The sequence below is a fragment of the Porites lutea genome, chromosome 3, assembly GCF_958299795.1.
Source record: "Porites lutea chromosome 3, jaPorLute2.1, whole genome shotgun sequence".
Classification (NCBI taxonomy): domain Eukaryota; kingdom Metazoa; phylum Cnidaria; class Anthozoa; order Scleractinia; family Poritidae; genus Porites; species Porites lutea.
This window is the reverse complement of record NC_133203.1, coordinates 29,297,862-29,311,238: the sequence shown is the minus strand read 5'-3', so window position 1 is coordinate 29,311,238 and position 13,377 is coordinate 29,297,862. Positions and strand designations below refer to the sequence as shown.

Genomic DNA, 13,377 nt, shown 5'->3' with positions numbered 1-13,377 from the left:
AAATACAAATACAATGCAATCAATCAATCAACTTTATTTAAACACGGTAAATGGCTCAGCATGCTGGTTTTCAGACATGCCGTATGACAATCACAAGTTATAAATATTGAAACTAGTAATCAACTAACAATAATTTAGCAAAAGAATCAACAATTTTATCTATTTCTGTCGACTCTTATGAATGCGACTATCTAGTTTTTACGCAGAGCAAGAGTAGCTCCCCCAAGAGAGGCTATTTTAGAAAGATTCACAGCCTGTCGTCAATTTGACTTGTCAGTACCAAAAATGCATTAACCTCGGTTGATTGTTTGGAATATCATATCAGTATTATTAAACAAGGCATTATAGAAATAATGTCGCGTGCATATCTGATCACAGTCGTAGCAGTAAAAGTGTACATACACTGTACAGTTATGCGAGTTTCTGATATGAGAAGAGACTACCACTTGCATTTAGGGTCCATTTTGCCTTTAATATTGTTGAAAAAGAAAGTGTTTTTTTTTAAAAAAAGGATTACAAAGCCTGTTGTGGTTGGATTTGCCTCGAAATACATTGACCTCTTGGTTTATTTTTTGGACTATCTAACAAGGCATACAAATGTCGCGATTAAAATGCCGTAGCTCAGAGTAAAAATGTTACTTTAATACTCGTCAAATTTCGTTCAAAAACTAGGCTAAAACTGATTTCTCGTGTCAAGCCTTCTCCAACAACTATTTTGACTTTTCCATGTGTGTAGTTCTTTTCCCGTTTCCCAATATTGATATTTCCGTTTATTTGCAAATGGATACAATACTCCAATTTGCATTAGGGAGGACGCAACGTGACAAGGGGCGCTTTCCATTTAGGAAAAAAACCCGGAAATTTCGGTGGGAGCAAAAGTGGAATTTCCGATAGGTAAAAAGTTGTTCCATTTGGTCGTAAACCTCGGTACGTCGAGGTGCCCGACCGTGGACCTCAGGAACTGGTACAAACTACGAGAAACGTAAATGGAACACGACATTCCGTTCGGAAATTCCAACCGGGAAAACGGGCCCACCTTTTTAGATTTTCCACTTTTTCTGGGAATTTTCCAGTGGGGCGAACCGACGAAACGTGTTCCATTTACGACCGAACCGAAAATTCCGGAAATTTTGACTAAATGGAAAGCGCCCAAGAGTTCCAAGAAATGTGGTAAGAATTGCAACGTAATGAAGGCATACTGTCACGGGGAGAGACTACTAGTCGTATTAAGGGCCCATTCTGGTTGCATAATCTGATCAAACCATATGAAATTTATGAAAAATAGGTAGTAAAAAATGGCAAAATGGGTACAGAGGCAGCATTGAATTTGAGATATAGCAGTGTATATAGTTCTTGTCTACAAGAGATTCACTTCAAGTACCTGAAAATACCAACTTATTCCTTGTTGTCTCGTGTGTGTCACCTGACAGTTCCTCTATTTTTAAGACATTATCCAAACTATCCAAAAATTAAATTCTACCGTGTCTAAGTGGGGCTTCTAATCATCAGCAGGTTTTATTAAGGTAAACTCGGCTTGAATATTCTTAAGAAAAAATGAAGGCATGAGATCACTATTCTCTGAACCAATATTATTTAAGTCCTTCTCGTAGTGCATGTCAAATCGAGACATTTTTTGCGGTATTTTCTATTTTAGGCACAGAAACTTATATTAAAGATTCACGGAATGAATCATCATTTCACCGGGAGTGAAAATAACAAACTGGAAGTGTTACTCATATAACAGCGTTCATCTGCGCACAAAGTACGTAGTTAATTGCGTGGAGTGTGATTGTACGGTGAAAACTTGAAAATGGGCAAGGATATGTACGAGGAATAGAAAGAGGGAAATGTGCTTGAGGTGAATGCGAGGATTTCATGAGGTCAGATGGAGCAACTTGTGGCTATTGTGGCTGTTTACCGACTTGCCATTCTAAAAAGATGCCTGCTACTCCTCTAACTCTGTTGGTGGCACATCGGTTGCGGGAAAAAGTGAAAGTGCAAGTCCAGAGAAGTGGAAAGATAAGACCTAAGGCGGTTCCCGAAGTTGTCGGCTCAAGCCCGAGTAGCTTAAGTGAAGAATCCTCACCGGAGACTGATTTTATACCAGAACCCCGCGCGGAAACATCAAAATATGGGCGAAAGCGACACGGGTAGAGAGACAATTATGTTAGTTGGGAGAAGATAGTTTTTTGATATTCGAAACCTGTAAATAATTTAGATTAATCTTGACTGGTAGCTTTCCTTGTATATACAAAATAAAAGCGACATGGAGTAATTTTTCCTTGCCAAACAAACTGTGACCCTACCCCGGTTGAGAATAAAACAGGATTCAACCTCCCCAATTTGTAAAAAATTTACTAAGGACTCTCCCGTCCCCCCAAAAAAAAAGGAACGTAAGAAAACATTGATAGCTCTCGACCTGCTACTTCGGGAGGCAGAAGCACCTGAGACCACACTTCTGATCCACTTCTCTAGACTTGTTTTTCAGAATAACTTTCTCAAAACCGAATTTTGTGGAGATATTTTTCATCAAACGTTTGGGATCGCTATCTTTCGCAGTCACGGCTGTTAATGCTTTCATGTATTATTTAGAAAAGGATGTTGTCACATAATTTTCTAGTCATCTACTTTTGTACAAGCAGTACAAGCGGTTTATCGATGACACATTTTTTATTTGGAAGGGTCCCAAAGTAAACTTATTAGAGTTTCTTAGTTTCCCGGCAATAGCAAGAATGATCGTATCAAACTTACGTATGTTATTGACGAAAGTAGTATTTCGTTTCTGGATTTATTTCTTTACAAAGATGCTAATTTTAGCGCACTGCAGTTTTCTACCTATCAAAAGCCACTAAATAAGTATCTGTACATTATTCCCGCGAGCAACAAGAGGGCTTTTATTGGACTTAGAGGCGAGCTTATGCGCTTTTAGCGAAACGCGTGGGAAATTCTGGAAGCGTCTCCGGCGTCGCTGTTACCCAGATGGGATTTTACTTCCTTTATTTAGTGAGGTTAAATACAGTAACAGAACTAAATGGCTTTCGCGAAAACACAAATCCCCAAACGTTAGAATGGTAGTGTTTAATTCTACATTCAACTGCAGTCACGCTAACTAGCGGGTCATCCAGAGATATTTACCAGACTTAGACTGTCTACTTGACTACTTAGGCACATCTATGTAAATAGCTTATTTTTGGTGGCACACGATTAGCGCTAATCGTATGGCCCCAAGCATATAACAACACGCAATATCATATGTATTAATGCTTTTCTTATAACGTCCGTTTACAGCATAGTTCAGTTATTACTCACTTCTACCGGAAGTTTTACTTACACACAAAACTTGTTATATATGCTGTTCTTTGTTAATTGTATTCATTCCATGAAGAAGTCTCAGTAAGAGACGAAACGCATCGGAAATAAAGGTTCGACAGAAGTATCAGTTTATCTGCCCTTTAGCCTAAACATCTTCGATGGATCAATTCAGCACCATCAACGTTGTTTGGGTTTCTCGATGACACTTTGATGACCTGTATTGTGAGTAGAAGGGGACAACAATACTTTGCTTTTCCCCACAATTTGGCCATGTGACAGGCTGCATGCTTTCTATTTCCTTTTTGTTACCATTTTCTTGTTTATTTTCTTCAACACTAATGTCAAAAGCCTCATTAGTCTGTGAGAGGATCGTAGCAGTGTGGTTTCCCTTTTCCACAATTTGCAACTGTGTGGCAGGCTGTTCACTATTATCGAGAGTAATATCAGTAGCCCCACTGTCTTGTACAGCAGCAGCGATAGAAGGCATTTCGATATCTCCGGTATCTCCTTGGTTGTTCATTATATTTTCTCCCACCAAACCATCAATGTCCCCAGACAAACTAAGAAAAGGCAGGATCAAGGAAAGACAGCAGGAAAATGACCACCTCGGATTTTTATACCATTTCTTGAGGAAGGCACACAGATGCAACATGTACTGAACTGCGAAACAAAAATTTGTTCTCTACTTAACTAAACTCTCCGAGCATGTGTAAAAATGAATCTGTGTTCAAATGTCGTTATAGCTTTTGAATCTTTACACGCTTAGCTATATATCGAGTAGAATTTTGTAATTTTAATTTACTTTAGATCTTCTTCCAGTGGACATCATAAAAATAAGGATATCAACCGGCACGGGGACATCGATTCCGATTCAAGTTATATTTTGAAATCGTACTTCTCAAATTGTTTATTATCCTATTAACTCAATTGGATGATTTTTAGGATGACTTGAAACGGTTGTGGTGCTTTATAGAAACTTGCATTCTGTGCAAATCCGCTTTAAACGTTACCTCATTTTGATATCCCCCGATGAACTTTTTATCAACATTGTCTGTACAATGAGATCATCCTGTAGCATGCCGTAAGATTCTGAAAACAAGCCCCTCCATGTATAAGCCTCTCCAAATACAAGCCCCCCAAACCGTCCCTGGGGGCTTGTACTTGGAAAATTGCCCTCAAATACAAAGTAAAACAAAACAAAAAAGGTAAGTTTACTTCCAACTGTAAGGCCAGCCCAATTGATTTTGAAACGCAAATTTCCCTCCATAGATAAGCCCCTCCAAAAATAAGCCCCTCAAAAAGGAGTCTTTGAAAAAGATAAGCCCCGGGGCTTATTTTCGGAATTTTACGGTACTTTCTCAACGATCAGTCGACAATCTCATGAATAAATAATCGGACCGTCATCACAACATAATAGAAACCGTCATGAACAATTTGGAATATAACGAAGTTTGTGTTGAGACCATGTATGAATTCCTCTCAACCGTCATAACATTTCACAACGATGTAGATAGACAGTCAAGTTTGACAGGACTTTAGAGAAGATCATTTCATTTCCATTTCATATAAGTTTCATATAGGGTTACCCATGTGGAAAATGGATAAATTTGAGTTGTTTTGCTTAAAAGTAAACAGAAAATATGTTTGTCAAAAATATAAGAAGCATCTTACAGGCCAGTAATCCGATGACCAGCGTGTTTGCTCCAAGAACTAATATGTTGAATACGACCATGTCCATATAAACGTCGGCCGCTGTAGGTAAGTTCTCTGCAGGAATTTTACTGACGGCCCCAACACCCAAATTGAAAACTGTAACAGCAATGGATGCGCCCATCAGTCGATTTTCAAAGGCGTCTTGTATCGGACGATTCCAGGCAAAGAACACTCCATACATACCGGCAATGACCCATGCTAAGCCAATATATGATCTGCTTTCCTGCCCCACGAGTATCAAACCAGATGTGACGACTACTTTACGAGACGTCTCTATTAGTTCCCAGTACCATGAACGAGCTGTGTAATTTTCGTAAAGGAATTGCAAACCCTTGATCATTTCAGTTCTTGGGTCTAGACCATTAGGTTTTTCGTCAAGTATTACAGTTCGCTTTCTCCAAAGAACAATAAATGTGGAGAAAGGAAGAGTAACAACGTAAACTAAGGAGAAATACGACACGATAACCAATTTATTGAACGAAGGCCCATGACATTGTATGCTATAATCGGCTTTCAGGTACTTCGTGCAAGAGTCCTCGTTTTCGTCTTGACAAAGTTCCCGGCATGCAAGGGGCAAAGCAGTTACTGTCTTAGAACACGTGCTAAGGTAGGTGATGTACAGGAAAAAGAAAAGATTTCTGTACGTGGTTTCTTTAGCTTGTGACAGTTCCTTTAACTTTTGCTCGATATCCATATCTTCTTTCCTTGAGATAACAGCTCTTCTTATTCCGTAACATATGCCTGCACAGATAATGATGGCAGAATTTATTGCGATTATTGAAAGTAAGTTGGCAAAAGCATCAACTTGTAGACTCTCGAAAAAGCAGTTAATTGGAGCCATCTCAAGTATGTTTAGCTGGAGTACTTTTGAATACTTGCCAATTGCTCGTAAAGACTCTGGCCATTCAATGTATGAGAAGGCCTCAAGCAAACCATACGTCACCTGATAAAATCCAATTGCAATCTTGATTTTGGACAAGAAAGAGTCTGCTAAAGAGCTCTCCCCTCCTTTCTTATTCTTCATCTTATTTGTCCAAACACAAACTGCAATAATGATCAAAATAACTGTAGCAACTATTAACATCTGGGCGACAATCCACGTCTTTGTCGGGCATTTCCTGCATCGTTGAAATTGTTTAAAGTATCCTTTTGAACACACGCTGCAAAGGGGGCCTTTGTAGCCATCCTCGCAAGAGGAATCCATGCCACCTTTGCATGACTTTCTTCCTGGACACTTATGTGGAGTTGGTAGAGGATACGCATATTGCACGTCCTCTTTATCAAATGATGGCGAAGATGATAAGAGATTGGCTATGAAAACTCGGTAGCGGTCTTTAAGGCTGTTATTGCTCCATTTCCACCAATAGCCAGGTTTCAAAGTAGCATATCCATTCTCGCAGTTTAGTCCATCTTCGCATTTTCGACACAGTTCAAACATGTGAGTCCGATAATATCCCTCCAGGCATTTACAAGCACGCAATCCCGCATGGGCGTCACTGTTTGTTCCTGTTGAAATAAGCAACAGAATAATACGCCACTTCAAAGTTGCCTCAAGCCTCTGTTTCAAAGTCAGGCTAATTACAAAGCCATTGATGCAAATGAAACTCATTTTCACAAGAAAGGTTTTGCACTTAGCCTCGTTTTGAAAATGAGAGTTTTTGGATCTGGGAAATGACCTATTCATGGATAAAAATTGTCAGACTGTAAGTTGCACAAAATTTATATAAAATAATAGCCACCAACCAAACAAACACTGGAAACATAACAAAAGTATACTTATTGTAGCTATTTACCAAGAGGACAAGTCTTGCAATCTTGAACTTGTTTTCCTGGTGCTTTATTCAAGGCAACAAAAGAACCGTTGGGGCATTTCTTACAGCTTGTGCCCACATATCCAATATCATCGGAGTAAAACCCACCTAAAAAAAAACATGTGTATCAGAAAAACATATGTATCATATAAAAAATCTTTAGTATATGATGAGACATTCAATGGTTAGAAAGTTCTAGGTCGGTCTTATTAGTGTTTAAAAATATTGCCTTAACTTATTCTTTCTTAACAAATTTCTCGGCTTTGTTATCATATTGAATCCCCTTCGTATAATATTAATTTGCCTTGGAGTGTCTTACTATGAAACTTAATATTTTTCCATAAATCTTTAAAACTATATGTTTGCACTTGAAGTATGTTGTTGAGGTTTTGGTTTCTTGATCGCTCTTGTTTCAAAACCAAAAAAGACGAGTGACCACCGCACAACAGGAGTCGAACGTAGGACTTTCTGATTACCAGTTCAGATAGTTTACCGCAAAGATATCGAAGACTCTTGAAAGCAAAGGACAAAAACAAGTTTCATATGTACAATATTGGTACATAAAGGTTTTAAGATAAAGAATTATTATTTATATAGCGCTTAAACTATATAGTTTACATATTCCAAAGAGATAAATAAATGCCGACATACGCAAGCAACGTAACAAATAGTACACACAAACAAAGTGAGAATCAAAGAAACAAATAAACAAACAACACAAGCAAAGAACGTGACAACCAAATTGTACAGTGTACTTAAAAAGATCGGGGAAATGACAGTTAAGAGAGAGAGCCTTAAGGAACTTGCGTTCACAGTAGTGAACTGAAGAGATTTCCTTAAACGTTGATTAAACATGGATAAGGGAATGTCCCGTACAGAAGTGGATGTGTCAGGGGCGGATCCAGGGGGGTGGATTGGCTGGCTAGCCCCCCCCCCCCCTCCCCCTAGGAAAGTCCACCTAAAAAAAAAATTAATACACGGAAAAACAAACGGAAATACGTTGGTCCAAAAAATAGAAATACATGCATGCATGCAAATGCAGAACCATCGAGAGAAGTGTAGTTTGTCAGAAATTTGTGGCGCTGCACCCTGGACGAATGACGGTGTCTTCACCTTTGGCCGACTAGGTTAGTAAGGTATTTCTATTAGCTTCTATTTTTTCTATTTTGTGGCTTTCCAAGAGTTTGCAGTGTTAAAGTCACCAATTTGTCCTTTCTAAATCGCCATGTTTTGGGACAAACGTAGGACAACTTAAGACAAATTAACGTGTAATTTGGTGATCGATTGGTATCAGCCACTCTCCATTAAAAAATCCTAGATCCGCCCCTGTGTGTAGTGAATACCGAACTAGGGTTTAATTGAACATTATAATACAACAAGATGACTACGGTGACAGGACAGGAATGTCAAGTATGAATGGGAACCTCTGTTACCTGGGGGGCAGGGTATGCATCCTTCGGCTCCTTGAGAAGTTATGTTGGAGAATGTGCCAACAGGACATGGCAGGTGGTATGATAAAAAGAACGGTCCGACATTGCTCGGTTGATCGCCAGAAACTTGTCTGAATCCCGAGGCCGAAAGAGCAGAAATTAGGCTTCTGGCTGGTTCCCTGTGACTGTTATACACCACAATCGATTGTGATTTTGACTCGTGGGGATATCTATACGGAAAGAAATTAAGTTTTTATTTAATCGGCCGTTTCTTAGTTTTCTCAAACCTCTGTTTTGAAACCAAGCTAAGGGCGTAGCATTTGATATGAAAATGATTTTATCCTCATGCAATTAGAAAAAAAAAAAATTCTCACAAAAAGAGTTTGGTCGAACGGTAAATTACGTCAAAGAATAGGTCATACTCTGCTGGTTTGCACAGGGTTTGGTTTATTTCCTTGAATTGTCGTTAAGTTGTGGTTTGTTACACATTACTACCAACTGTTCCGTTTTTTGCATTGGGTAGCCTGTGATCAGGGTAAACAAAAGGGTCTCAAAGGGGTTAGGCGTAAAAGATGAAAGCTTTTTAACCGAAAATTTCACCTTAAAAACTTCTTGTACCAGTTTCCGTTCCTAGTTTCATGGTTTATAGCGTTAAAATCATTTCGGAAGTGAAACAAGAGATGCCCCCATAGATGGAATGAAAAAAAACAGCCCCCCGGCCACTACCTGGCGATAAAACATAAATCCGTGGTAATAATAGCACTTTTCTTAAGGATTTTTAACAAAAATCCCCGCGTTCAAATAGTCTTAATTGTTGTACTGACAGATATATTAAAAAATCAGCCCCGCCTCCACGGTAATAATATTTAATTGTCCTTAGCCTCCTATCCTTCATCACCCTGTGGAAAAAAAACAACAACGACAAAGACTACAATAACAGGGAACATGTTACGTGTAAAAAGGTAAATTAAACTCTCTAAGCATCCCTAAAATATCATTTTGCAAGCGTGAATTAAACACAAGTTAGACTTCCATGTCCAAATTCTCTAATTCGTGAGATAGCAGATTCGACACTCTTTGTTGGAGGAAGTTGTAAGGTGCTTTGTTCCAGAAACAAAACATTTCTATAGCTTTGAACGAATTTAACAGGTATCTCATTCAAGTTCATCAAAAAAAAATCAGCAAACACATATCAAACAATGTATGGCACACATAGAACGTGCAGGCCATTTACGGAATAAATTTCTTATGAAAGTACGCCTGCACAGTTATTTTGACATTGTGATTTTCTGTTCCCGAAAACTGATAATCTCCGGATAATCTCCTCAGCGTTAACGAATACTTTTGCTTCCTATTAATTGAAGATACCCTGGATTCCAGAGGTTATATTTTCTTATCTAAAACCATCCGATCAATTTAGGTTTCTAGGAAACTGCCCACCTACCCCTCCCCCAAGCTAACATTCACCCTTTCTTCTCACTTAGGGCAAAATGATGGCTTAGGGGAGGGGTCGGTCGGAAGTTTCTCAGAAACCTAAATTAATCCAAACCATCAAACCCTAGGCACGGTTTACTTCATCCTGAGTATTTCAAGAAGGGACCTCTGGAGCCAGGAAAATTTGAAGGTTGTTGTTTCTGTAAATCACATTTTATATACGTTACACTGTGGAAAAAAAGCTGCCAAGTAAGCTGCTACTGTCTGATCCCGGTGCTGGATAGCCAACGATAGACTCAGGATTCAATGTCTTTAGATTAGTTCGCAGCAAATATCTGCAAGGAAATAAGATAAAATGATTTTTTTTTTCAATATATGCTAATTTTTCTAACAATGTTATTACAAAGTGTTGTTTAAAATGGACAAAACATATTCTTTTAAAAAGCTACCCATTTTTACTCACTTGATACATTAACAAGAAAGTTTATAATATTGCTAACCCTATTGTAGCCTTGCAACTGGACAATTTGCGATTCTTAACTTACCGTGCGGAGCAAAATTTCAATAGCAAATGTTCGTTTTTGAGCTACAAATTGGAAGATGTCCTCGTCCTTCTAAATTTTAACCTGATTATTTTAAAACGAAGTGAATGAAAACACTGAAACGTAATCTTATCGAAAAAGAATGTTCTAGTCAGGAAATTGAAAATTTTATCACAGGTCAAAAATTGCAAAACAGAGTTAAGAAGGATAGAATGGACTGGCGGATATTCAAGAAATTTTGCTTTTAGAGAAGTAAGCGAGATTCCTTTGACATGACAAACGTTTCTGAGTCTGATCTTGACAGGCTTCCTTGCCACTTGCAGTTTTTTTGCGAACGAATGATAGAAGCGACTTCGAGTCAAACGTAATATTCATATATTTCAGTGTCAAATTGTCGAGCTAGGACTTGCAGTGCTCTTAGTTCTGACAGAATTGTACTTTTTTCAACACGGCGCATTTACATTTTGATTTCACTTTTGAAGCCCTTGCATTGCGCTATTGTTTCTCTGAGCTAATAGAGACTTTCACTTTCTGAGGGCTGTCTAATAAGTAGCAATTCGTTTGTCTTCTTCCTATTTCCGGTCTCCCAAAGAGGAACCCATATATAATAAGCAACTTTTTGTCTTTTCAACCTCGTTTTCTAGGTCCATATTTAAAATTACTGATGGCCTCTTTCTTCATCGATTCATGGCCCAAGCGCGACCCAGCTAAAAAGAGGTATGAACCTAATAAAGAGATTCTTTGCCTGGAACGTTTTTGGCAAAGCTCCAATCGAACGCCACCAAGTTTTCCGAGAAGATACGTTGTAAGAACATTGTCTCAAGTGACGTCAATACAACAATCATCTGTCAAAAATCTAAACTTTTTGCTCTTCTAACTGAAATTTACCCACTCATCACTTTCTCATATAAGGGGTATCTTCTTGGAGAGCCCATACTCGATAAACAGTAATTTTACGAATATGTCTTGCACGGCACTATTTTTATATATCATGTCTATGTGCGATGAAAACATCATAAATCTCAGTGCCTCTTATATTGAAAATATTCTAAATTATTATGCATCCGAACTCTAATTAAACTTTCTTACCATACGAGTAGCGTAGAAGCCGTACATAGCCAAGTAATTTTTCTTTTGTGATAATATTCAATTGTTCCTTTCTTTCTTACTTAACTTTTATTTTACTTTCTTCATTTGTCATTGTTTTGGTACTGAAATCTTCGTGTCGAAGATAAAGTCAATAAAGTTGTTGTTGTTGCTCTTCTAACTATCGTGTACGTCAAGACCTTAATTCCCGTATGATCTGCACATTACCCTACCCTGCCTGTAAAGTAGAATACGTAGAACAAACAGACAGGTTTTTACGAACCCCGCCTTGTAGAACATCACACGAAATTCAGCACTCCTCTAAATTTTAAGGTACAAAACTGTTATTGTGTTTTAAACACACTGAACTTGTCATCACTTAAATGTGTACACAAGACCTTTACGGAGGTAGAAAAAAAAATTATTCCGACAAAAAAAAGTACATGTACTTGCTAAAACGCAATGGGAATGAACCTGTAACTAGGTTTTTGGGTATTATATATTAATAAATTTTCTAAACATTAAACAATTCCATGTTTTTACAAGGCCAATGTATAACTTAACTCTTTTTTATACAAGAATACATTTTATAAGATATATGGGGGTTGAAATTTAACACATTTTAAGAATATTTTTCTAAAATATAAACCCAAGGCCAAAATTTTGAAAAGGATATGACTTCGTGTGTTTAAAATTCTGTTAATTCAAAACAATGAAATGTTTTTGACATAACCGTAAAAACATTATTTGTTTCGAGTGCGACTTTGTTTCTAGGGTACGAGTTATCTGGAGTCAACTGTACTTATGCTCCAAAAATAAGTCTAAATATAACGTACAAGCTCAAACCACTGTCGGGAATCCTAATTGCCTTCGGTTCAATTGCTGTTAAGGGATTATCAGACAACATTCTAAAAACAATAAAATAAATGGAAACGAAAAATGTGAACGGTCAGCACATAAAAGATACAGCCCTTAAGGTGCAGCTACCGTTAAAAAACCAAGCCATTTACTAAATAAAGAGGACTTCATGTTCGGATATAAATATTTTTGTCTTCTTCATGATTGTATCTTCATCACAATTCCTTGGTTTCATCTGTATTTTGGTAGGCTTTTGAAAAATAAATGAAGCCAAAATTAAGATGGTGCAAGCCCTCCTCCCTAGTCAAGACGATTTGCCGTTGTCACTCTGCGTCGGATAAAGCTAAGCAAGGACAGCAGTCACAAGCACAACCGTTTTCAGAGTGAATATATTCGTCATAGTTAATGTGTTGCAGTGGAGGGAAGCTAACGACGTTTTATCTCTATAATAACTGTTCGAAGGAGCAAATATTGCCCACAAATTTCTAAAGCTCGGCTAAACATATCTGGAAACCGTTCCATTCCAAGTTTGTCTACAAACTTATCCATGATTGTTGCAGTGTGTGTGTGATCTTCACTTTTTATAAAGGCAAAGCGTCCCCTAGAATTTTTTAATAGACCTTTTTATCTTGCATGTTTTTTTTTTCCGATTACAGACCACGTGAACTGTTTCTTTCAACTGTCGTCTTATGCACGTGTACTCACATGCGTATGTATGTATATTAATGAAAAGACAAAAGGCAAATTCCCTAAAGAGCATCACGTGGTCTGAATTGGGAAAACAAAACATACAAGTTAAAAAGGTCTATTAAAGTACGACTACGACATTTCCTTTAACTTTCAAGAGGACCTTTCAGGATACGTTGCTAACAATTTGGGGTGTGACGAAAAAGTTTCGAAACGATGTAAATTCCCCTAAGATATCCGAACATGTAAATAGTTTTTATGGCAGCTCCAAATTAACCAAACAAGCTTTTAAAGCATAGAGAAACCCTATTGATACAATTCTGGCTTATTTGGAAGCATTCGGTTGTTGGGTGCCCCTCTCAGTGTAGTTTCTTGTAAAGTGATGATAGTAAAGGTCTTCGAGTTGAATAAGTTGTTGGTAAGCTTAGCCTACAACTACAGTAGAATATTAACTACCGCTTATCATACATGAACATCGTTCAGTAAGAAAATTGTAATCGAAAC

At 37.8% G+C, this 13,377-nt stretch overlaps 2 protein-coding genes across 2 annotated transcripts in view; both read right to left on the bottom strand.

Moving 5' to 3' along the window:
* Window positions 1-3,431: 3,431 nt before the first annotated feature.
* Window positions 3,432-9,472, bottom strand: LOC140930877 (cysteine repeat modular protein A-like). Its single transcript, XM_073380589.1, has 5 exons — window positions 9,091-9,472; window positions 8,270-8,496; window positions 6,819-6,944; window positions 4,984-6,531; window positions 3,432-3,972 (listed from the first exon to the last, which is right to left on the bottom strand). The coding sequence occupies exons 1-5, from the start codon at window positions 9,159-9,161 to the stop codon at window positions 3,476-3,478; spliced, it is 2,469 nt and encodes an 822-aa protein (XP_073236690.1). The 5' UTR covers window positions 9,162-9,472; the 3' UTR covers window positions 3,432-3,475.
* A 102-nt stretch (window positions 9,473-9,574) lies between these two features.
* The window catches only part of LOC140932123 (uncharacterized), a 33,741-nt gene continuing 29,938 nt past the window's right edge, over window positions 9,575-13,377 (bottom strand). Inside the window, exons 20-21 of the mRNA XM_073381770.1 lie at window positions 12,165-12,236; window positions 9,575-10,035 (exon numbers count right to left, since the gene is read on the bottom strand). Coding sequence (XP_073237871.1) covers window positions 9,924-10,035; window positions 12,165-12,236 — 184 coding nt within the window. The 3' untranslated portion in view covers window positions 9,575-9,923. The remainder of the gene's footprint in view (window positions 10,036-12,164; window positions 12,237-13,377) is intronic.

Coding starts and splice junctions, on each gene's coding strand:
- LOC140930877 (XM_073380589.1), bottom strand. CDS start 9,161: ATGAAGGATAGGAGGCTAAGGACAATTAAATATTATTACCGTGGAGGC. Junction 6,945..8,269: donor ATGCATACCCTGCCCCCCAG/GTAACAGAGGTT, acceptor GTTTTTTTTTAG/GTGGGTTTTACTCCGATGAT. Junction 6,532..6,818: donor TTGCAAGACTTGTCCTCTTG/GTAAATAGCTAC, acceptor TTATTTCAACAG/GAACAAACAGTGACGCCCAT.